Source organism: Scaptodrosophila lebanonensis, unplaced genomic scaffold (genome assembly GCF_003285725.1).
Source record: "Scaptodrosophila lebanonensis strain 11010-0011.00,11010-0021.00 unplaced genomic scaffold, SlebRS2 tig00001412-arrow-pilon, whole genome shotgun sequence".
NCBI lineage: Eukaryota > Metazoa > Arthropoda > Insecta > Diptera > Drosophilidae > Scaptodrosophila > Scaptodrosophila lebanonensis.
In genome coordinates, this window is record NW_022060739.1 from 942,851 (window position 1) to 965,418 (window position 22,568).

Below are 22,568 nucleotides of genomic sequence, written 5' to 3' on the forward strand. Positions count from 1 at the left end.
TTCGTTCCTTTTTACAGACACAGCACATGCTGGATGCCAATAACGAGTTGGGCAGCAAACCCAACGTCCCCCCAATGTCCAACTGTGATGTCATACACGATCCGTTGAATCGGAAAAGCGAGATACGCCGCGTATCGGAGGCCACTAAGTTTCCACCCCACCACCATCATCAGCATCATCTGCCGCAGCTACTACCGCAGCCGCCTTCAATGCAGCCGCACATGTTGTCGGCACGGCGACCGTCCATTGATGTGGGCGCCTTGTCGGCGCTTTCCAACTCCTCTGCCTTTCGACATGGGCTCGTGGGTGCCAGTACAATAGATCAGAATATGATTAATGCCTCACTGGCGGCCAAAAGACGACGTGTTGCACCCGTGCCGCCTGGCCCATTGGGCAGCAGTAACAGCAGCAGCATGGGGGGTGCAGGCGGGAGCGGCATTGGCAGCATGCCCATGCCTAACGATGACTTTCATCATCATGCGTCGAGAGGACGTGGTCACCAGCTACATTCCCATCATTCGCACGAGGCCAGTGGCGGGGAGAGTGCCGATGGCTCACGGCCGGGTACACCGCTCTGTGATGAAAGGCCAGAGGTATTGCCAACGGAACCGCGTCGTATGCCGCGTGAGCGTGCGCGGGAGCGCATGCGAGACGTAATGTGGCTACCACTGCCAAAGTTTGGAATACTATTTTTTCAACAACATCGCAGTGGATCCGCCGGAGCTTCGTCATTTGTCGGCACGTCTGGTGCTGCTGTCTCTAGCTATTTACAGCATTTGGGCACAGCAGCCAGTTTGTCCGGCAGCTCGTCATTGCTGTCTAACAGCATCAACTCTAGTCTAAGCGCTTGCGCCACTTCCACCACGACAACGACGTCATCATCCTCAGGCATGACCTCCGTCACAGCCTGTTCTTCGGCGTCCAACCTTTTACCCAGTCCATCGTCACGCTACTGGCGCTCACATCATCATCATCACCAGCAGCAACAACACCACCAGCACCACCACCAGCCTGCGCACCATGGTTCTACAACCCCTGGCGGCAGCACTGGCCTGATGGCCAGTCCCGCGCGTCCCCGCTCCCTCAGCTCCAACTCCAGTGACTCAGATGTACCTGGTCAGACTGGTGGCAGTCCGACGCTGGACGAGCGTCTGCGCAATTTTGAGGAGAACTACGAGCGCTGGTCTGGCGGTAGCAACAATACGAACGCGAACTCTGGTGGTGGTAGTGGTCGCATGCACGATCATAGCCATGGGCATGGGCACGGACACTCCCAAACACCGTCGTGGCAGCTTTCTATGCACTCCAGTCTGGCCGGTATTAGTTCACATCAGGCATCTGGGAACAGTAACAGCTCAAGCGGCACTTCCTCAAGCACGACGAGTAATTCCCGGCATAAGTTCCTTGATATAGATGAACTGCAGCCTTCGGATATTGTAAAGTCGGTGCTAGCGAAGAAGTCCATTTTCGATGATGACTTCCAACGCCTGAATCAGTTGTTCGAGCCGGCATCAACGGACCAATTATCTAGCAGTCGAATTGGTCTACCATCCAGTGGCAACACATCGCCTGCTCTGCCCAATCTAGCGGCCGCCAAGACCACAGCTGTGATTGGTAACTGTAGCAAGACAGGAGGTCTACTGCAGCGTCTGAGTAGTCTGTCTCCTATGAACTCACCGCAGCCCTCCATGTCGCCCTACAACAGCCCTTCCCCATCGCCATCGGTTAATGCCGGTGCGGCCACCAATGCTGGTCTGATGTCCACGCTAAACAAGCTGCCAGCAAGCACTGGGGCAGCAGCAGCGAGCACATCTCCAGCAAGTGGCACTGCTGGAAGTAACACAAACACCACCGCCGCAGCAACCACCACCAGTAAGGGATTGCAGTATCCGTTTCCCAGTCACCCGCCATTGCCAAATACAGCGGCTCCCTTGCCAGCTGTACAACCTGCGCCTCCACCACCGCTCACGCCGTCGACAACGAGTGTTGTGCCTCCACCTCCGCCACCTGAAGGGCCGCCTGTGAAGTCCAAGACAACAGCAACTACACCGAACAGTCTCACGAAGAGTCTGAGCGTGCCTTTGCCTAGTGATAGCACTAAGGAGCGTGCCGTACTGCAGAAGTCAGCATCGGTACCTGGAAGTACAAACGTTGGCTCAACCGTCAATCAGTTAGGCGGCCAACAGTCCACACAGCAAACGTCCTCCTCATTATCAACATCGTCATCCAATGGTAACAGTTCCTCAACAGCAGCCACTCCCGTACAAAAAGCAACAACATCTGCAAACAACTCTGCGCAAGATGATGAGGGTCCTAAAAAACCCTTGGCCGCTGCAAAGAAAAGCAGCAGCAGTGACAAGTCACATGGCAAGCACAATAATCGCTCAGACGGTGAAAAGAAAACCAAGAAATCATCCGAACGACGGAAAAATTCTGCTGCGTCGCAGTCCTCGAAGTCCTCAGCCACGCCAAAAGTGGATGACGAGTCAAGTGATAGCGATGAACAAGAAAAGGCGGAAAAGGAGCAGCAGCGCGAGAAAGAAAAGGTCGATAAAGCGCAACAGAAAGAGCGACAAGAGCGCGAAAAGCGTGAAAAAGAGCTGAGAAAACAGCAAGAGCGTGAGGAGAAGGAACGCAAAGAGCAGGAGGAAAAAGAGCGCAAGGCACAAGAGGAAAGAGTGCTGGAGGAGCGCAAAGCCAAAGAAGAAAAGGAGCGTAAAGCACAGGAAGAGCGCGAGCGTGAGGCCCAGGAGCACATAGCAAAAGAACAGCGTGAGCAAAAAGAGCGAGAGCAGCGGGATCGTGAGCAAAAGGAGCGCGAGCAAAGAGAACAAAAAGAACGCGAGCAAAAAGAGCGTGAACAGCGAGAACGTGACGAGCGTGAAGTTGAAGCTCAACGCAAAGCTAAGGAAGACCGCGAAAGGGAGCAACGAGAGAAGGAGCAACGTGATAAGGGTCAACGAGACGCTGCACGTCGAACACATGAAGCCGAACACGAGGCACGCATGGCACGCATGCGTGAATTGTCGTACTCCTCCCATTCCAAGAAGGCTGATGCACCAAATGTGAATACCAATGATGCCAACTTTTTTGGCCACAACTCTACGCCCGAATTTGAACGACAGCAAGGCAACAAAGAGAATGCCGCAGAGGTGACTGGAAACGCCGCTAGTGTTGCTACCTCGGAGAATAATAGCAGTAAAGAACGCTCGCGCAAATCCTCGCGAAATTCGCCTGTACGTTTACATAAGCGTCGTCTCAGCTCGCAGGACAGTAATCACAGTAGTGGTGCTGCCGGTGGAGGACAAGCACAACAAAATCACGAGGATTATGTGAAGCGTATGCGTATTGAAAACCAGAACAGCAATCCACACCAGCGCCTAAATGATCGTCGCGACTCAAAGGAGCACAAGCCCCAGATTAAACAACGTCATGGCGAGGCAGAAGAGAAAATCACCAAGTCGCGTGACTCCCACACCCAAGGTCACACCTCGTCTCGACATCATAGACGGGAGAAGCATCATAGCAAGCATCAAACCAGCAGCAGCACAACCACCATCACCAGTCAATCATCCACCGATGCAGCTGCGGCTTCAGTTGGCCAGCTCAAAAATGAATCTTCAGTCGAGGTAAAGCAGGAAGCAGCCAGTTCTCCCAACGCAGCTGGCAGTGACTTCCCACAGGATTCGTCACTGTGCAAATTGCAAGTAAACACCAGCGAGGAAGAGACCGAGCATTTGACCGCAAAGACTCCCACGCAACACACACAGCACAAGCAACGGGAGCATGGTGGCCATCATCACTCTTCCTCCTCATCGTCGCGTCACAAGAGTAAACGTGACCATCATCATCGCGAGAAGAAACGTCATTCCGTGGCCGAGTCCACCAACACAGATGAGGAACCCACGCATAATCCCCACAGGCGCACGTCTGCAGCCGGCTCATCGGCCGGTGAGGCTAGCAGCAAGCATCACCATCGTCACAGTGTGGAACGGAAATCCTCGCGAGGCTCAGACGAAGGCTTGCATCAGCAACATCAGCAGCGCACGCCAACATATCGACAACAATCTAAATCGTCTTCCCATCCACGCAAAGTAATGCTCAGCTCGGCCGACTCAGATGACACAGATGATGCTTCTAAGAAGCACTCTATCTTCGACATCCCAGATGATTGCCCCAATGTATCTATGTACGACAAAGTCAAGGCCCGTTCCTGCAAGAACATGCAAAAGCAGGCCGAGGAGAAAAAGATTAAGGCCAAGTTTTCGCAACTGAAGCAATCACGTGCCAAGAAAAAACGATCTACCAGCTACGACGGTGACAGCGACACAGAGTTCGAAGATCGTCATCATCGTAATAGCGGCAGCAGCTCATTCCACGGTCGCAATAATCACGGTATGGGTCTGTCTACTAGTGATGATGAGGACGATGATTTTCGCAGCAGTCAGACATTGGGCAAACTACATAATCAGAGTCGTATGTTCTCTGATTCGGACTCCACCGGTCGGCAATCCGACGAAAATCGTATACGCCATCAAATGCAGCAGAAACTGTTGCGTCTATGCGATGGAGATGACAGTTCCGAAGATGAGATTCGTCGCAATGTATTGAACAAGCATAATCAAGCCGGCAGACGGAACTGTCATTCCACGCGTATAGCATCCGATTCAGAGTCTCAATCACAACCAGCACCAGATTTGGACGCTGCCAATATCAAAGAGGAGCCTATTGTTGCCGAATTTAAGGAAACGGATATTAAAAAGGAGCAAAATTTGTCTGATATAGAGCAGCAAAAGTTTAAATCGCGTCACGATTCAAATTCTTCTGCCGAAGACCGTAAGATTATTAAAAGCGAGTCTGATATAAAGAAAGAATATAATGAATACTTCAATGCTGCGGGTTCTCAAACTGAAATAAACTATTGTGACTACTCTAGTGGGGCTGTCCATGAGTCTGCCAAAGTCAAAGAATACTCGCCAGAGACGCGTAAAAAGCACAAGAAAAGCAAAAAGCGTCTTAAGACGGCTTTATCGGCGGATGCATTGGTTACCAGCAGCCATATGCCTGGACCTCCAGGAGGCAGCATGTTCGATGTGGCTATCGTCGAGTGTAAGCCAAAGTTCGCCAGCTTTGATGAACTTAAGGCGGACGTACTGAACAATTTACCAACAGATGTAGTTCCTGAAGCCAGTGAACGTCGTAAGCATAAGGAGCGCAAGGAGAAGAAGCGAGAGAAGCTGCGTAACTTAAGCGAGACAGCCACAGGCGGTGGCTCTGTCGAGGTTTCGTCCGAGCGTCTGTCCAAGGAGGAGCGACATCGTTTGAAGAAATCTAAAAAGTCAAAGAGCTTGGATTCATCCCGCATGTTCAGTGCATCAAATGCTACTCCGACAGCAACACCCACATCGTTGGCTACGCCCAAGGCGCAATCTCCGACAGCTGCAAGTACAGCATCCGCTGTGGCAGCAGCCGCTGCCGCCAGAGAACAGCAGAAACGAAGCGACGACAAAATGGAGTACATTTTTGGTGTAATTTCCGACGAAGAGTCGCAATTCACGGATGAACCTGATAACAAGGATATGCCGCCCTATACACCAAACATTTCAACCACTGGGCCAATTGTCTCTGCGGCTTTGCACACCTACAAGCAGGAGCCGCATACGCCGAAGAGTCACGCAACAATTGGTGATGAGGAGGATCGTCGTGTTGGTGGTAATAATTCCTCGCACACTGAACGTGAGCGTCATCGTAAAGAGAAGCGTGAGAAAAAGAGACGCGACAAATCCGCGCGAGAGCAACATGCGTTATCATCGCTTCAGCAACAACAACAACTACAACAGTCGTCCAAACAGCTCGACGATGACAATAGTGTGGATTTGGATGCAGCGGGACGGGCACTTGAAGCGCAGCTAATGGACGACTTTGATACCAAGCTGCCCGAGGATGCGACGCCCTCAACTGCCACCACCTATCGTAGCGATATGACCGATGTGTTCCGCTTCTCCGACCATGAAGATAACTCGGTGGAGCTGCTGCCTAAGAAGTCACCACCCACACCCACACCAGTACATGGCGAGAAACTTGAGAGCAAAGATGCACAGCACAAGAGCAAAGATAAAAAGAAGAAAAAGAAGCGTTCCAAAGAAGAGAAGCATCATCAGCCACATCAGCGCCGCGATCCTTTGGTGCTCACGCCGTCCAGTGTCCTGACACCGCCACCTCCGCAGGGCAAGTTGACAATCAATGTACAAGCTGCGACAAAACATGCTCAAAAGACAGCTAGTAACAAAACAGATGATGACGAGACCATTGAATCTAAGCAACCCATCTGCAAGCCATCACCGAGCCTTCCCTGCCTCATCGGCGACGATGATGAGGATGTGCCCATCAAACCGAATACACCCACCAAGAATACAGTTACAACCACCAATTCGAATGAAGCGCTGACGCCAGCGCGAGAGAAACCGCGTCTTATTAGTCCCATACCAAAAACGCCAACCATTACCAACAGTTCCATATTATCCGCTCAATCGGAGTCTCCATCTAGTTGCCCTTCGGCCGGTACAGGAAAAGCGTTGGTCACTACCCCAACATCTTCGACAAATGCCGCTGCTACAGAGTCGGCCCTAAGTACTAAGGCCAACGATAGCACATCGCCCTCTAGTCTTAGCAGTCCGGCAGCATTGGGTAAGAAGAAAGAAAACTTCATACCCGGCTTCGATGGCTTTGATGACAAGATCAGCGAGTCTGCCGTGCAGTCCATCTCCGCCGAATTCAATACATCAATACTTGACCCAACTGCTGATGAGCCCAAAATACCTGTTGCGTCACCACCAGATGCCTCAAAAAGCATGGATAAACTGGAGGATACCAAATCACGAGTAACGATATCCCAGGAAGAAACGGAAAGCGCAGTTTCTGCTTTACTAGGAGAAAGCTTTGGCACTTCGTCTACCGCTGACTATTCTCTTGATGGTATAGATGAGCTGACATCAGTCAGCGAGGTCGAGCAGCCAGCTTTGACTGTCTCCGAGCCGGACGAGGAGGCTGCACTGGCAGCTAAAGCGATCGAACCTCTCGCAGAGGCTGAACCGGAGCCCGTGCCAGTCGAAGAAGATGCTGCACTTGATCCAGATGAAATCAATAAAGCTGTTGAGAGTCTACGCAATGAAGACATGGACATTAAAGCCGACACTCCGCAATCTGAACGTGATCTGCAAATAGACACAGATACCGAAGAAAATGCTGACGAGGGTGACAGCAGTGGCCCTAGTCTTAAGATCGACGAGACTGTGCAGAGCGCTTCTCCAGAGAAATCAACAAATTCGAGTAATGATCTATCGCCGAAGACACCAAAGGTGGAAGCAGAGGAGAAGTCACACGTGGTAGACTTGCAACCATCAGTGATCACAAAGTTACCTGCGCGAGAAATCCCTGCTACTAGCTTGGATCAAAAAGCACCCCTTACATTGGTTGCACCTCCAAATGCAACCTCTTCGCCCAAGCAGGCAACCCCAACATCCTCCGCAAAGATTGAACCTCCTACTATCAGCAAACTGCAACAACCGTTGGTACAACCCGTACACACGGTACTGCCACCGCCACCAACCACATCGCAACAGCAGAGCGTCATTAATCTTGACTTATCCAGCGTCATTAGCGGCGATTCTAATTCGGCGATAGTGACTAACAATAGTACGAAATCAATGTCCTTTGGCAGTCCACAAGCTTCCCAAAAGCCACAAATGCCACAGGCATCGACCCCGAAACAGACGCCGCCTCTACAGCGCACTCAGAGTCTCATTATGCAACCGCCAACTATCTCTATACCCGAGCCCATGCCACATTTTGTGGTACCTCAGATGGTCTTGTCTCCGCATCATCACCACCAACAGCAACAACAGCAATCCCCGCAGCAGCAGCCTGGTGGCTTTATAGCGATGCGTGCTCCATCACCGCATAGTCCACTCTTGTCGCCAGGACGTGGACCAGGTACGCCAACGAGACAACACAGTCCCGCGGCACAACCCAACCTTGGACGCCCGCCAGCACAAGCGCAACCGACTCAGCATCATCCACATACTCTGATTATGTCACCAGCTCCGAACGCAGCACTTGCATCCCCAACATCTTTGATGAGCAATATGAGCAGTCCTATGGCAAGCCCAACGGCTCGTGCGGTGGCTACAAATGTTGTCAATTCGCCGCCAATAGCAGGAAATCCCAAGACACATATATCTGCAAGCGATCCTTCTCCAACATCTTTGCCGACAGTCATGAAAATTAATAGCTATTCGCCTTCAATGGGCAATGCTCGGGGTCAGAGCCAGGTACAGCAGCAGATACCCAAAGCGGTAATAGAGCTACAATCACAGCCGCATCTGTTGCCGTTGCCTCTGCAGAAGATGCCGCCAGTGAGTGTGCAGCATCATCCGACAATAATAAGCAAGGTCGTCACAGTGCAGCCACAGCAGGCAACCCAATCTTCGGCAGCCACATCGCCACCAGTGGGCAGTTTGCCACCTCACAAAAATGTGTATGTCAATGCGCAAAATCAGCAACATCAGGCTCAGCACCAACAGCAGCAACATTCGCCACAGATGTTGGCCAAAATGGGCGCACATCAACAACAACAGCACCAGCAGCAACAACAACAGCAGCAGCAACAACAACAACAACAGCAGCAGCAGCAGCAGCAACAACAGCATCAGCAATACATGCAACAACATCAGCAAATGATGCAACGACAGCAAATGCAACATCATCAGCAGCAGCCACCGCAGCAAATTCATCAACTACGGCAACAACAACAGCAATCGCAGATGCAGCAACAGTCGCAAATGCACCAGCAGCAACAACAGGCTCAGTTACAGCATCAGGTGGCACATCCCCCAATGTTTGTCTCCCAGCAGCAACAGTTGCATCAGCAGCAACAGCAACATTTACAACAGCAGCAACAGCAACATTTACAGCAGCAACAGCTACAGCAGCAGCAACAACAGATAGAGCAGCAGCAGCAGTCGCTGCCACGTCCCAGTGGCAATGTGCAACAACAGCAACAAGCTCTGGGCCACAGTCCACCGAACAAGAACAACCAATTAGCACCCTCTGTCTCATCACAACAACAAGCGCAGCCCACGTCCGTTATGGTGCGTGGTCCTCACCACCAAGGACAGGCGCCTACGCCGCTTAATGTAATACAAAGTGCTCCGTCAGCACAGAAGATAATTGTGCAGCAACACATTGTGGGACAGACTCCTTCCAGTCAACCATCGGCGATACATTATCAGTCTAATCGACCGCACCCACCAGCCATGACAAGCGACCCGCCACTTAAACCAACTGGCTTGGATATTCCAATAACAACATCAGTACCAGTGTCAGTTGTTGAGGTGCCACAACCACCGCCACTCATGAAGACATCGGAGAGTGTGTCGGTCATACGCACGCCCACACCTACAACAAGCTTGACAAATTCTGCCATAGCGTCGCCCAAGGAAGGAGCAGCACGCTCAGCAACAAGCTCGCTGCTTACTGAAGAGAATGTCATTAAGATATCACAGCCCAAGCAAGATGATATTGAACAGGACTCCAAAGAGGTGGACAGCGACTATTGGTCGGCGAAGGAGGTAAATATTGATAGTGTAATCAAGAAGTTGGATCCCAATGCCACAATAACAAATGCAAAGGATGAAGCAGGAAAGCGAACTGTTTTCGCAAAATCCAAAGAGCCAGCAACGCAACCGCCTCAACTTGTCAGCGATGTGCCGCACGCGGAGCCACCAGCTACAAAACAAACTACGCCAGTGGCGAGTGCTAGCGAACCCGTCGACGCACCGATTGCAGCTCCAGCAGCAGTTGCCAACAATACAGATCATGACACCGAAGATGAGACTGAAACACGGCAAACCCCGATTGTGAAGAGCACACCATCGGTTGGAAGACCGCCTGGCTCACGGGGTGGTGCCACCAAACGTGGCCGACAACCCCGCGGTGCTAAGAAACAGGGTGGTCTGCCCTTGACTCCCGCTCCAGTGCAAGATACCGGCTTAACTCCGGCTGAAACCGGCGTGCATACGCGATTGCGTAAACTGGCAACAACGCAGGTAACTCGCGGTCGTAAGGGACGACCGCCACGCAATCTCTTGCTGCAGCAGCAACAGCTGCAACAACAGCAGTTGCAACAGCAGCAACAACAAGCGTTGGAAACGCCCACGCCTACACCCGTTCCTACGGCTGCAGAAAAGAAAGCTCGCAATCAAGCACTTTCCAGTCAGGATGTGTACGAATTCCATGACGATTCGGGCGAAGAGTCCAAAGCCAAGGCAGCTGCAGCAGCTGCTGTCAAACAGGTTAACGATGAAAGCCGTCCACGTCTCATACTGACTATCAACAAAGCTATGGGGCAGGCAGCGGCTCCGCCTGCCTTAAAGTCAGAGGTGGATGGAAATCTGCCAGCATCTACGCCGGAACCGTTAAGTGTGGTCGAAAGTAATCCTGCAAGTTTAGAAAGCGCAGAGAGTTCGAACACGCGTAAATCGCGTCGCCTGCAAGAAAAGGAAGATCGCAGCACTGTGGATGACATTATTGAGGATGTGGTACGCAATACGCAACTGGCGGGAGCAAACGCAGTGCAGCTGCCCAAGGGCGCACAGACGCCACCACGTCGTTCAGGACGCAATGCTCAGTCTAAGAAATCAGATGCAACGCCTACACCCAATGCCGTGGGTCGTCCCAGACGTTCAAAGGAGCGCAAAACCATTTGTGAACTACCCGCCAATCTCAACGAGGAGCCCGCGCTGTTGCCGCCACCACCACAACCATCACAAAGCGGACAGCGGGAGGAATTGCATTTGCCCGAGTTGGTCAGTAAGGAGGACACACAACCTCAACATCCAATTCAACCACCAGCTTCTGCTCCGTCACCTGCGCCTGAACCGGTACCTGCTTCAGTGACTCCGGCGGTTGTCCCACAGCCACCAAAGCCAACGCACAGCACTATTCCGCAGCATCCGAAGAAGAAGGCCATTGCCGCAGCTGAAATCGAGTCATATCAAGCCATTAACTCATCTATACCAAGTGGTGGACTGCCTATGCATCAGACAGCAGCACCGGCCACACAAAAGATCACGGGTGGTGCCGCCGATGCTGTCAGCAAAGCGCTCGTCGATCCCCTTACCGGCGTAATCACAGCTGGCATGCCCCAGGGCAAGGAGGGTAATCTCCCTGCGGCCACTGCGGCTGCGGCTGCCAGTAGCAATAATTTACACAAGCTGGACATCGGATCTACACAGCAGCAACAGCAAAATCAGCAACAACACCAGCAGCAATCGCTTCAGATCAAAGCTACGGTAATCAATAAACCGATACCTGCAACTATCACCGCGCACACCCCGCCGCCCCCGGCAGTAGGTCCTGTGGCCACACCGATCACGGCTCTAAGCAAACCCGTTCAAGTAGAGGCTGCTGCCGCTGCTCTTTCATCCACACCAGCTACAGCCTCTCTGCTTAACAAGCCGGTCAGTGTATTGGTGAAGACCTCAATGGCAACACCATCGAAAACTTCACCCACCCAGCCACAACCCACGGTCGTGATTCAGCAGCAGGTTGTTCCACCGCAGGCAGCAACTGGCAAACAGCCTATTGTGTTGCAGCATAATCCGCAAACGGTGTTGCAGCATGCTCAGCACACAAGTGTTCGCCCACAACCGCTCAAGGCGCATGTACTCAATCGCGAGAAGAATCTCCAGCAGCAGCAGCAGCAACAGATGACGCCCACCAAGCAACCCACTTTGCAGACGCCGCCTCAGCACATGCTGGTCACCGATATGTCTGGAAATCAGCTTCTCCAATCAAACATCATAGCGCGTCACATGCTTCAGCCGCAACACCCACAGCATCCGGTGCAGCAGCTTACACCACAACAGCAGCATCTACTGGTCAACATTCCGCCGCCGACGGCGCATTCACCACACTCGCCACGTATTCCTGTCCAGTCCGCTCAGCAGCATCAGCAACAACAACAACAGACGCTGGTAATCAAGCAGACCACATCGTCAGGAGCATCGGGAACTATGCCAGCACATCATCAGCCGCAAATATTGCATGTGGTCAGCTCCAAGGCTTCAGTAGGTGCACAACAACCACCACCAACATCCTCGGCCGGCGCTCATCTTGTAGTGCAGCAGCAGCAATTAGGAAAACCAATCAATCATCCTGCCCAGCAAGGCTTCAGCTATGCCCCACCCACATCGACAGCGCAACAGCAGCAGCAGCAGCTCTACAAGCTTCAACAGCCGACGCTAACACAGTCCGCCCAGCAGAAGTCGTCACCACCATTACAGCTGCCACATGGCATGATCATGCCAACACATCCGCTGTTGCTGCAACCAAAGCCGCCATCGCATCTGCAAGCTCAACAACATCAGCTAACGCCATCGCCCCCACTTCAGGTGCAATCCGGCAAATCGAATCCCGCATTGCACAGCCTACAGGCAGCCCAGATCTTGTCCGGCAGTCCTCCGCCCGTGTCCGCTGGGGTGCTGAAATCGGCACAACAACAAGTTGCTTCGGCAGCAGCCGGTAAGTTCGCTTTATTTGATGAATTGTATTATGTTCTTCATATCCTGTCATAAAATGCTGTTTCTTTTATGTGCTTACATATATGTATTATTTATCTAATTGATATATTGGTTATATCTATTAATAATTTTTAGTTGGCGCACTACGCACGGCCATACCCAACATCAGTCCGCAGGGTCAGCCACGTGTCTCGCCGCTTGTTCTGCCGCCAGGCATGCCAGTACCACCTTTTGATGCCAGCATGGTAAGTAAACGAATTTCCTTCATCCATAATCTAATATTGAAGACTCTGTAATGTAATTGAAAACTTGAGACTAACTTAAATCATCACACCACTAATAATGCCACTTAACTTAACATTCCTGCTTTCGATATGGACGCAGCATGATATGAGTGCCTATGCTTCGGGCATTGTCAGTGGAAGGCGCACGCAGAGTCCGCCACCGGCTCACCAGCAAGCGTCGCCCATAACACCGGTAATACAGAAGTCTTACATGCGGAGCTTTGAAGTAGCGTAACCCAATACGAGCTTCCATTAGATTCAACGACCCCCATTTTTAAATGTTTCTTTGAATATAAAATTGAATATTCTGTGTTTCCCTCTTCACTTGCAGAACGCTGCGCGTGAGAATTACATGCTTTATCAACATATCCATATGCGCGGCGGCGACTACGATGACAAAATGATCTCGAGCAGTCCACCGTTGGAGCTACGACGTCCGGGTAGCGGTCCACGCACCATATCCGTTCCTCATAGCTTGCAAAGCCCACAGGATCGCACTGCTGCGGGTAAGTTTCACGCTGAACTTCTTCTGAAACCGATATTTTAAGACTGCATCTTCTTTCTGTAGACTCGCCTCAAACAGCACAGATCTATGTGCACAATCCCCGAATTTCGCACCCGCACTACAACGATGGACGTCCGGGAGTCTACTACGATGGTGGTTCGATACAACTGGAGCCACCGCCCGCACACCGATCGGCTACATCTATAAGCGTGGTAGTTCCACCGCCTTCTGTGACCAGTGGCAATCCCTACATTGGTGGTGGAGCCGTCCAGCCTCCTCCAGGAGCTCCCTTGGCTAAGCTCTTAGAGCGGGAACGTGAGCGCGAGAACGAACGTCTTTCTATGGGTATGTACCCACCTATTATAAATGCTCCTCAATCCTTACTAACCTCTGCCGATTTTGATTACAGCCGTCAAGCAACAGGAGCAGCTACGCTCAACGACGCCGGTTGGAATTCCCGGTGTATTGCATGGCATGGAAATGGCGCCGGCCATAGCGCCACCTCCGGGTGACTCGCTAGTAACGCTGCTGCAACGGTATCCGGTCATGTGGCAGGGCCTGTTGGCCTTAAAGACCGACCAGGCTGCTGTGCAGATGCACTTCGTCTACGGCAATCCGAACGTAGCACGCACCGCATTACCCAGTCTCACGGAAACAACTCCGCCGCTTCTGCGCATTGCACAGCGCATGCGTCTCGAGCAGACACAGCTGGAAGGTGTGGCGAAAAAGATGCAGGTGCGTAATATAGCTAATGCGTAGAAGTTACTCTATTTTTTATTTGTTTAGCTGAAGGTATATTGTATATATACGACCTGAGGTATTCCTCTTATTTTGCAATTTATGCTCACAGCCTATTCTTATTCCTCTTGCAGGTGGTTAAGGAGCATTGCATATTGTTGGCCCTGCCATGTGGCCGTGACCACGCCGATGTGCTGCAGCATTCACGTAATTTGCAAACCGGCTTTATCACCTATCTGCAACAGAAAATGGCCGCGGGAATTGTAAATATTCCCATTCCGGGCAGCGAGCAGGCCGCTTATGTGGTTCACATCTTTCCGGCCTGCGACTTTGCCAATGAGAATCTAGAGCGAGCTGCGCCAGATTTGAAGAACCGTGTAGCTGAATTGGCGCATCTATTGATTGTGATTGCCACCGTCTAAATGGAAATCCGCTTTAAATACCAGACCCTTACAACTTTACTCGGAACTGCAAAATACAATTCTACCCAAATGCGACACTATGAATCCCTAATATGAGAAACTGAGAAACAACCAAATGTGAGAAACAAAATTACTGGCTACAACAACACAGAATGTATAGTAAATCAGCAAAAACCAACAACAACTACTACAAACAAGTTACGCCCTTCTAGTATATTAAGTAATTTTAAAATAGCGATTAACGTTAAACAAGCAAAAGTTTAAAAGAAAGAAAACAAAAAAAAAACCACACAACACCTAAAAGAAAAATGCAAGAAAACTTTATTGAATAAATAAACAAATGCAAGAACATTGAGGCAAAAAGCACCGACGATGATCAATGTAAATCCGATCGCAAAAAAAAAACAGAAATCGCAACAACAAAAATGCAAATTGTTTATCTAAATTGTTTTCTCCCCCACTTCATACCTAAGCGAAATATTTGCAAAGTATCGTTAAGTTGTATGCATACATTTTATTTATTTGATCTCAAGAAAGTTTTATTTTTGCTTAATTTAAAATGAAATGAAAAGAAAGCGAAAAGCTTCAATTATGTAAACGAAAAGCCCAAACTATTAATGTTCACTGTACGCCCAGATTAAAAATAGAAAATCGTCCCAACACGTTGAAATTTCTTAATTAACGTTTAAAGGCAATTACTGCAAGCATTTTACAAAGTTTACACTCTTAAAAAATATAATAATAATGAAACGAATTAATGTTCAAATTCCTTGGCTTTATGAAGCACACTTCTAACTTATTAATGGATGTGCTGCATAGACCCAAAGAATGATAGGAGCATCGGTCCCTTTTTCAACCCTGTCGCTGTTAAGCACAATTAGGATTAAAGACGCGCCCAGAGGCTTTTTCTCCTACAATTACATACACACGTATACATAAATACATACATAGAAACGTATTTAATAATAAACATAAAATTAAGCCAAATATTTTTTAAAGTTTAGACAAGTCCTTCGTACGCGATTGAGGCAACAAAAGCGTCTGCGATTTGCAGAAAATAGCTGGAAATTGCAATCCCTTTTGTGTGCCCCACTGTGTTGACCCCTTTGTTGTTATTGCTGCCCCTTTTCTAACGCCTTGTTTCAAACTCTTGACACCAACACCACTGCCACACCTACTGAATTGATGAAGCTGTCGTTTTAATCGGTTGCAATCGATTCTTTTTATTTCTTCTATTGCGTTTGTGTCAAACTTTGTAAAATGTGAGACAGTTGCGGGACGTTTCTCTAATATAAATATGCCCAAACGCAGGCATTATAAATCAACACCTACACATGTATACAAACAACCACACACATTTTAGAATCCTGTACACTCCTAAATATTTTCACACCCACTTGTAAATTTTGTGAAAAAAAAGAAAGTAAATATACTATATATACAACAAAAAAAGAAGGAAAATCTGTAAAATATTTAAATTATTTAACGCTTAAAAATGTTATAAATTATTTTAAATATAAATATATATGTATATCTATTAAATAAAAACGTAATAAGTAACAACTAAAATACGTCTAAAATCAGTAACGATGATTGATGATAACAATAACGCGAGGAGTTGCGGAGTTGTAAATACAGTTTAACTAGTGTTTAGCGAGTATTTAGATATATACATATATGTTTCAAGCCTAAACTAAATAGAAACTGTACATTAAATAATACTACACATAAATGAAAGAAAAAACGAAAAACAAACAAGAGCAAAACGCAAGATTACATTTTACATTAAAACCCGTAGAGAAGGCAGATAAAATGCTATTGAACATATGTTTCTGTATAAGTTTAACTTCTTAAGACATTTTTAGTTATTTTTAAGTTACTTTATCGCCAACAGCAGATAAAAATTAATAAATTACACACCTTAATTTAATTTTATTGATTGATGACGATCGATTTCAAGTGAAAAGAATAAAAAATTCAATAAACTCTTCTGTTATTTTTCATAAAAAACAATTAATAATAATTTACACGTTTGTTTCATTTTAACTTTTGGTACACTCTTCTACGTTCCGTTCACAGCCCCTTCCCTCTAAATACTTTCGATAAATCTCGTTCGATATACCGCTATTCAGACCCAATAATACCATTAGCAAATTGCAACTTGATGGAGTATAATTTACATATTAATAAAATTAAAGATAATATATACATACCCACATATATAGAAATGTTATAAACTGTAATGAGGAGAAAACCCAGCAAAAAAAATAAAAAATAAATAGCGAAATTGTTGAAAGAGCAAAACAAAGTAATAAATAAATTCTATACCTATATATGGATCGTGCAAACTATATACAATAGCAAATAAATAAAGCGCAACTGAAGCGGTCGAACTACAACTAAAAATATATACATACATACATTTATGAAAAAGACACTAGCGAATACGATAGGGGGAGAATGGAAAAATATTGTATACAGATCTAAATGTATAATATAGCGCTCAATCTTTACTAAACCAATTCGGACACATACAATTAACATATACATACATACAGATGCATATTTATTATTGAATTAAATGTGAAAAAAAAACATAAAACGAAATTGTATAATAAAGTTTAAAGGTTTTAGCATTAAGCAGTGGCAAAGTATAATTGTACAATATATTTACAATCGAATAAAAATGCAAACAGTTGAATGGAAAATGTAGCAACCAAATTTTTGAAATCAGGTAAGAAGTTATGATGAAAATACAAGGTGGGGTTTTAACAGAACATTTAAATATAAATCTAAGGCTTAATAGCACTGTATAGGTAGTTTTGTTTTGCAACACTGACAATGACAGCCTTGCCACACCTCAACATGACTCAAACATAAACGGGTACGTTTGCTTTTTTCCTGCAGCAACATGTCACGGCGCCAGCGTATTTCCCAAATCGTTCACAAATATCCAAATGCTGAACGTTGAATTGATTTAGAAACAAACTGTTATTTATTTTTTGTCGGGAGGATTTATCATTAATGAAGATGCTAACGCATATACATATGTATGTAGGTGAAAACAGGTACTTATTATGAGGATCTGGGTACTGAATGACAATTATGCGAGAAGCTGAACAAAGGATTATATTTAGGTACATCTTCATCTGCAATAAAACAGTCAAGTGTTTTTTTTTAAACTGCATAATACTATCGGAGAGCTGTATTTCCTTTTATACCCTTTACATAAAGGTTAAAAGGGTATACTACTTTTGTCGAAAGGTAACACACAGAAGGAGGCGTGGCAAACCCCTCCCAAAGTATATACATACATATGTATATATTTTGATCAGTATGACGATTCTGTATAGCCATGTCCGTATATACAGTAGCATTAATTTCTTGTTCCTCCTTTGTCATTTGACCTTTTGGTTTCTGAGTTGCTTAACCTTAATTTCAGTTAATTCATCAAATTAACAATATTATAGGTCTGAAAAGCAACTTTAATTATAAATATATGTATTCCTTTACTTAATGTTAATACTAGTATGTTTATCAGTGCATCATTGCGTTCAAACGCTCCATGTTTATAGATTGTACTGCGTGTGAGCCAATAAGATTACGATCCCGAAATGCATTTTGGCAATCCTTAAGCGTGATTATGGTGCGCTCGCTTGGATACCTGCAGTGTAGAGTTAAAATATTGAATTAATTTTAATATGTAGTTTTAACAGTTCTACAGCTAATGCGTGGACAACATTGTACGGTGAAGTTTACCGAAGGTCTAATTATTGACACCGTCTGCACCTTTAAAAACAATGGATAATTCACAACAGAATATGGAAAATGACACTTAAACTTCTCTTGTACCCGCAAAACTGTTTGTAAGTTTCTCTAAAAGTTACTCACACTTGCTCGCAGGCGGACAGAAAGACAACATCATCGTTTTGCCGTCTCATAAAGTTGGCTGTATTGAGCTCCTTATCCAATTCTAGTGGGGCATCGTCTACTTTCTGGCGGGTCACAGTATTGCGAAGCGACGGATCGCGCAGCTGGGCACCAACATCGTAGTAATAATTGCCCTCGCCACTGGTTTTATAATGCTTGCGTTTTTTAATGATGGCAGCGAGTAAATCTTTGAGTAGCACTTGCACAGCCATTGCGACATACTCAGCCACATTATCATCTACAGAGACTAGACCGATTTCCCAGGCGCCGATTAAAAACCGACCCATGATGAAGCCAGCATCAGGAAGAAACAGTTCCTGGGCGCAATACCTTTGGGTGGGAAGCTGTTGCTGCAACGTTTGGTCACCGCCGCTGAGTGTGGGCGGTCGTATAAGCTGCATGTTGTCTTCAGCCACGTACTCCAGCACATCGCACAGTTCAAAGGTAATCCGATCTGCATAGGTACGGGAGCTGCGTTTATTTCGTTTCCTGCTGCTGCCGCCGCTGCTATTTCGACTGCCTCCTGAGTAGCTGGCAGTAAGTGTTCCCGGAGCTTGTAGCGTGGTATCGGGCTGTGCAAATGCATCGATTTTATTGAGCAGTGCGAGCAGAAACTCATTATGAAAATGTATATTGCTGTGAGAAATTATTTTTCGAGACTCGCTGTCGAATTCCTCCTTGGAGCATCGGTTGCGAAACCAGTTCTTCAGGTTGGCTCTGTAGCGCTCCCAATTTTCACCTAGGGCCAGCACTAACGCCTCCTTGGCTATAAGTACCTTATCTGTTTGAGTATTCATTTTAATTTCGTAAACAAATCCAACTTTTTTACTGTATACAGAAACACGGCGTTGCCACTTAGTGGAAAAAATCGCACGCATCTGCACTTGCAGCCCTAGTAACATATGCTGCTTGTTAGTGTCCTAACATATTTCTTGTTTACTATTTGTGCACGTGGATATGGAGATAAAGAACTCAAAAGTAAGTGAAGTCGCCGCTAATTTATTCTTATACAGTGTCATTAACTAATGTTAATAACATTCTTACCCGTAGGACTCGAAGAAGTCTAAAAAATCAAAGTCTTATAAAAAAGGAAAGGAGTCGACTTCAATAAAACTGGCTGCTGCGCAACGCAAGGAGAAGGAAGTGGGACGTATCCTGCAGTTAAAGCAGGAAATATTGGTCAAAAGCGAGATGTCCTATTTGGAATACTTGGAGATTCGATCCGAGTTAGAACGGCTCAACATGCTAAAAGATAATTTTACGCGTCGTGTGGAAAAATTAAAACAGCAGGCCAAATAACACAAAAGTTTACAGCTTCAGGCTAAAGTTTTAAATATAAGTCATATAGCTTGTAATATGAAGTGTACATAAATATTTAAGAAGACAACAGCGTTTATAATTAGGAAAATCATAAAAGTACAAACCATTTATGGAACAGATTCAGGACTGCCATAAGCATTTTTTGCAATAGTAAACACAAGTTCCATTTCCTGTGTAAACGGAAACTTTGATGCTTGCATAAATAAACATGTAGAGTCCAAGATATTAAACAAATTTGTACAGTATCAGACCTGCTGTATCTTAACATAGGAATGCTGCAAATCTTTGGGGTTACCTAAGCATAACTAATACTTTACCATAATAAAGATTTTATTCAAATTCATTATCTATTAGATCCAACCGGCGGACATTATCACCATCGTACTCCGGTGTAAGATTGTGATGGGTGTGATTTTTTGACGCATGTGACAGCAATTACGCATAAATTGTTTATTCTATTAAAAAATGTGTTCACTATTTCGAAAGATTATGCGAATTTTATGAAACTTCTACGAAGAACTTTTATTTTGTAAGTGCCTCGTATTCAGACTTCAATTATTAATATGTACTTATATTTTATTAATGTAACAAATTAGAGCTTTATAATGTAATATATACTCAAATGTAATATATAAAAAATGAATTGAATAAAGGATAACGAATTAAACAAGTCTTTCATATTAATTATCAAATAGTTAAACAAAATCAATAACATAAGTCTAAAAATGATTGCTTAAGTAAATTTTCCATACATTTTTAAAAATTCTTTGGTCAACCTGATAGATAATGAATGCCCATAAATAGGCACTTGGCACATAGTAGAATAAGTAATTTGAAAGTCGGATCAAACGGTTTAGGCCACCGTAGGAAACTTCCCGGATTTATCGAAAGATTTCCACAAATTAAGGAATTCCTCTTGGTATTTTTCAGTGAGCAGCTTATCGGAAGTAATAGTGCAATTCTCCCAGTTACCTCCAAAGCCCTGCCTGGTCCAATTCACTGAACCGTTGATTAAAATGCTACAATAGGGGAGCGCCAAATATTTGCGTCCATTCATCTTCATAATCTCCTTAATACGTGCTTCCCCATCAATAATGCAGAATTTGTGGTGCATCATGAACGTCGAGTCCGGACCACGCACAGGTACACCATAGGGGGCAAGACATGCAATCTTCGAACCGCTGGAGAAGGCCATTTCACGATCGGTAATTATTCGCACAATAACACCGCGTTTTAACGCCCTTTCGATGGCAGTCATTAATGCTATGTTAGTGAACGTGTAGATGGCAATATCAATGCTGTATGCGGCTTTATCAATCTGTTGTATAATGCGCGCCAAATTGCGCACAGAGCAGAATTTGTTGGAACAGTTAATCTCTTGGTGCAGCTCATCCCTAAACATGTGCTCTGTTGCGCATGCTTCGCTCTGGTCATTAAACATAATGACCTCATGAATCTGTAGTTTCCGTTTACGCACGTATTTTATGCCGAGCAAGAAAATTTCAGAGGCGAGCACCGTGCCGACACCAAAAGCAAACGTGAGCCAATAAGGATGATCTTTGATTATTTGAAACACTACATAGATCGGAGCATGAATATTAATATACTTTTAGGATATGACCAATACTTACTGTCGGCGTTATGCTCATATATTAATCATGAAAGTAACGCGTTATAAAGATAACCCAAAAATCAACTAAATATATGTATATAAATTTATGGAAAATGAATGATCCAAAATACATACATACATATGTTTGTCCCACAGGCTTCAAAATTCCTTCCAATGCAAAAAAGAAATAATTGGGCATCATAGGTTTGGCGTTGCCACTCACTCGGAGTTTGTTATTCGAAGTTCGATCAAATAATTCAGTCAGGCGCGTATTGTTTCTGTTTTATACAAATGGATGATCCTACTACCACGATCTTATCCAGCGAAACGCAAGAGCTGATAGAGGCACGCGATGCTGAGCTAAGGAATGTTTTGAAACTCAGGTTGATAATAAATAAGGTGCGTTGTCTGAATTTAGGTCCGCAGGAAAGTGCTGAAGTGCGACGGGCATTAAAATTCGTCTCAATTGGCGATTTTGTGCGTCTAGGCGAGGGTGACAGAGAGCAGGAGCATTTGCTGGGTAAGGCAATAGTAAAACTTCTATAATGTTAATGCTTAACGTCGCTTAATCCATAGACTTGCAGGACTATGGTAATTGTCCACCTTTGAGCTATACAGATCGGAAAGCTGTCCGCAGCAAGCTGATTGAGAATCTGCGCGCCACTCTGACGCCCATTGCAGATATGGCGGACAAAATGCGTGCCGAATGGCCTGACCTGTTTGCTAAGGATTCGGATGAGGAGCTAAGTACAGAACAACAAGAGATTCTGCGATTAGAGACGGAGTATCGTGAGCATTTGGAGAAATTGGTTAAGCTACGCAGCCGCAAGTGTGCGCTAATGAAAGCCGTTGCAGAGCTCAAGCTGGGTCCTTATTTGGGGCATCAGCTCGAATCCCAGCAAGCGCAGGCGCAGTTGCTGCAAACTAAGGCGGAGTTGCTGCGCGGCTTCTTTATCAACGAAATCGTATCACGTACAGAGCATAGCTTAAAGGCACACAAGGAGGTGGAAAAGTATATTGATGAGCTGCTGGACACCAATAAGTCAACAGCAGAGGCAACAAGGCGTTAGTTTATAAAAAAATAAGTAATTTAATAAAATGCTAAATTCAAATAAATGGCAGCATACCAGGGCGTGAGTGCAGTATTTATACTGATTGGTAGCACTTTTAATTTCA

At 46.2% G+C, this 22,568-nt stretch overlaps 5 protein-coding genes across 6 annotated transcripts in view; 3 read left to right on the top strand and 2 right to left on the bottom strand.

Moving 5' to 3' along the window:
• The window catches only part of LOC115630989 (protein split ends), an 81,617-nt gene extending 65,064 nt beyond the window's left edge, over positions 1-16,553 (top strand). The window contains exons 7-13 of one of the 2 annotated variants that reach the window (XM_030527574.1): positions 18-12,582; positions 12,717-12,826; positions 12,966-13,058; positions 13,197-13,371; positions 13,434-13,715; positions 13,780-14,105; positions 14,243-16,553. In XM_030527574.1, the coding sequence (XP_030383434.1) occupies positions 18-12,582; positions 12,717-12,826; positions 12,966-13,058; positions 13,197-13,371; positions 13,434-13,715; positions 13,780-14,105; positions 14,243-14,530 (13,839 nt within the window). In that variant the 3' untranslated portion in view covers positions 14,531-16,553. The remainder of the gene's footprint in view (positions 1-17; positions 12,583-12,716; positions 12,827-12,965; positions 13,059-13,196; positions 13,372-13,433; positions 13,716-13,779; positions 14,106-14,242) is intronic. The other variant, XM_030527575.1, reaches the window with a different exon arrangement.
• A 1,043-nt stretch (positions 16,554-17,596) lies between these two features.
• On the bottom strand, positions 17,597-19,278 carry LOC115631695 (transcriptional adapter 1-like). Its single transcript, XM_030528517.1, has 2 exons — positions 18,422-19,278; positions 17,597-18,194 (listed from the first exon to the last, which is right to left on the bottom strand). The coding sequence occupies exons 1-2, from the start codon at positions 19,255-19,257 to the stop codon at positions 18,068-18,070; spliced, it is 963 nt and encodes a 320-aa protein (XP_030384377.1). The 5' UTR covers positions 19,258-19,278; the 3' UTR covers positions 17,597-18,067.
• Positions 19,279-19,371: 93 nt separating this feature from the next.
• On the top strand, positions 19,372-19,844 carry LOC115631809. Its single transcript, XM_030528646.1, has 2 exons — positions 19,372-19,438; positions 19,511-19,844. Exons 1-2 carry the CDS (start codon positions 19,418-19,420, stop codon positions 19,757-19,759), a joined length of 270 nt encoding a protein of 89 aa, XP_030384506.1. The 5' UTR covers positions 19,372-19,417; the 3' UTR covers positions 19,760-19,844.
• Positions 19,845-20,385: 541 nt separating this feature from the next.
• On the bottom strand, positions 20,386-21,488 carry LOC115631590 (mitochondrial cardiolipin hydrolase). The gene is made up of 2 exons (XM_030528391.1): positions 21,412-21,488; positions 20,386-21,355 (listed from the first exon to the last, which is right to left on the bottom strand). Coding segments are annotated over exons 1-2 (723 nt in total). The 5' UTR covers positions 21,413-21,488; the 3' UTR covers positions 20,386-20,633.
• A 156-nt stretch (positions 21,489-21,644) lies between these two features.
• LOC115631819 (augmin complex subunit dgt2) lies at positions 21,645-22,541 on the top strand. Its single transcript, XM_030528656.1, has 2 exons — positions 21,645-21,912; positions 21,969-22,541. Exons 1-2 carry the CDS (start codon positions 21,684-21,686, stop codon positions 22,460-22,462), a joined length of 723 nt encoding a protein of 240 aa, XP_030384516.1. The 5' UTR covers positions 21,645-21,683; the 3' UTR covers positions 22,463-22,541.
• The last annotated feature ends 27 nt before the right edge of the window (positions 22,542-22,568 follow it).

Coding starts and splice junctions, on each gene's coding strand:
- LOC115631695 (XM_030528517.1), bottom strand. CDS start 19,257: ATGAATACTCAAACAGATAAGGTACTTATAGCCAAGGAGGCGTTAGTG. Junction 18,195..18,421: donor CTGTCCGCCTGCGAGCAAGT/GTGAGTAACTTT, acceptor TCTACACTGCAG/GTATCCAAGCGAGCGCACCA.
- LOC115631809 (XM_030528646.1), top strand. CDS start 19,418: ATGGAGATAAAGAACTCAAAA. Junction 19,439..19,510: donor TGGAGATAAAGAACTCAAAA/GTAAGTGAAGTC, acceptor TCTTACCCGTAG/GACTCGAAGAAGTCTAAAAA.
- LOC115631819 (XM_030528656.1), top strand. CDS start 21,684: ATGGATGATCCTACTACCACGATCTTATCCAGCGAAACGCAAGAGCTG. Junction 21,913..21,968: donor AGAGCAGGAGCATTTGCTGG/GTAAGGCAATAG, acceptor CTTAATCCATAG/ACTTGCAGGACTATGGTAAT.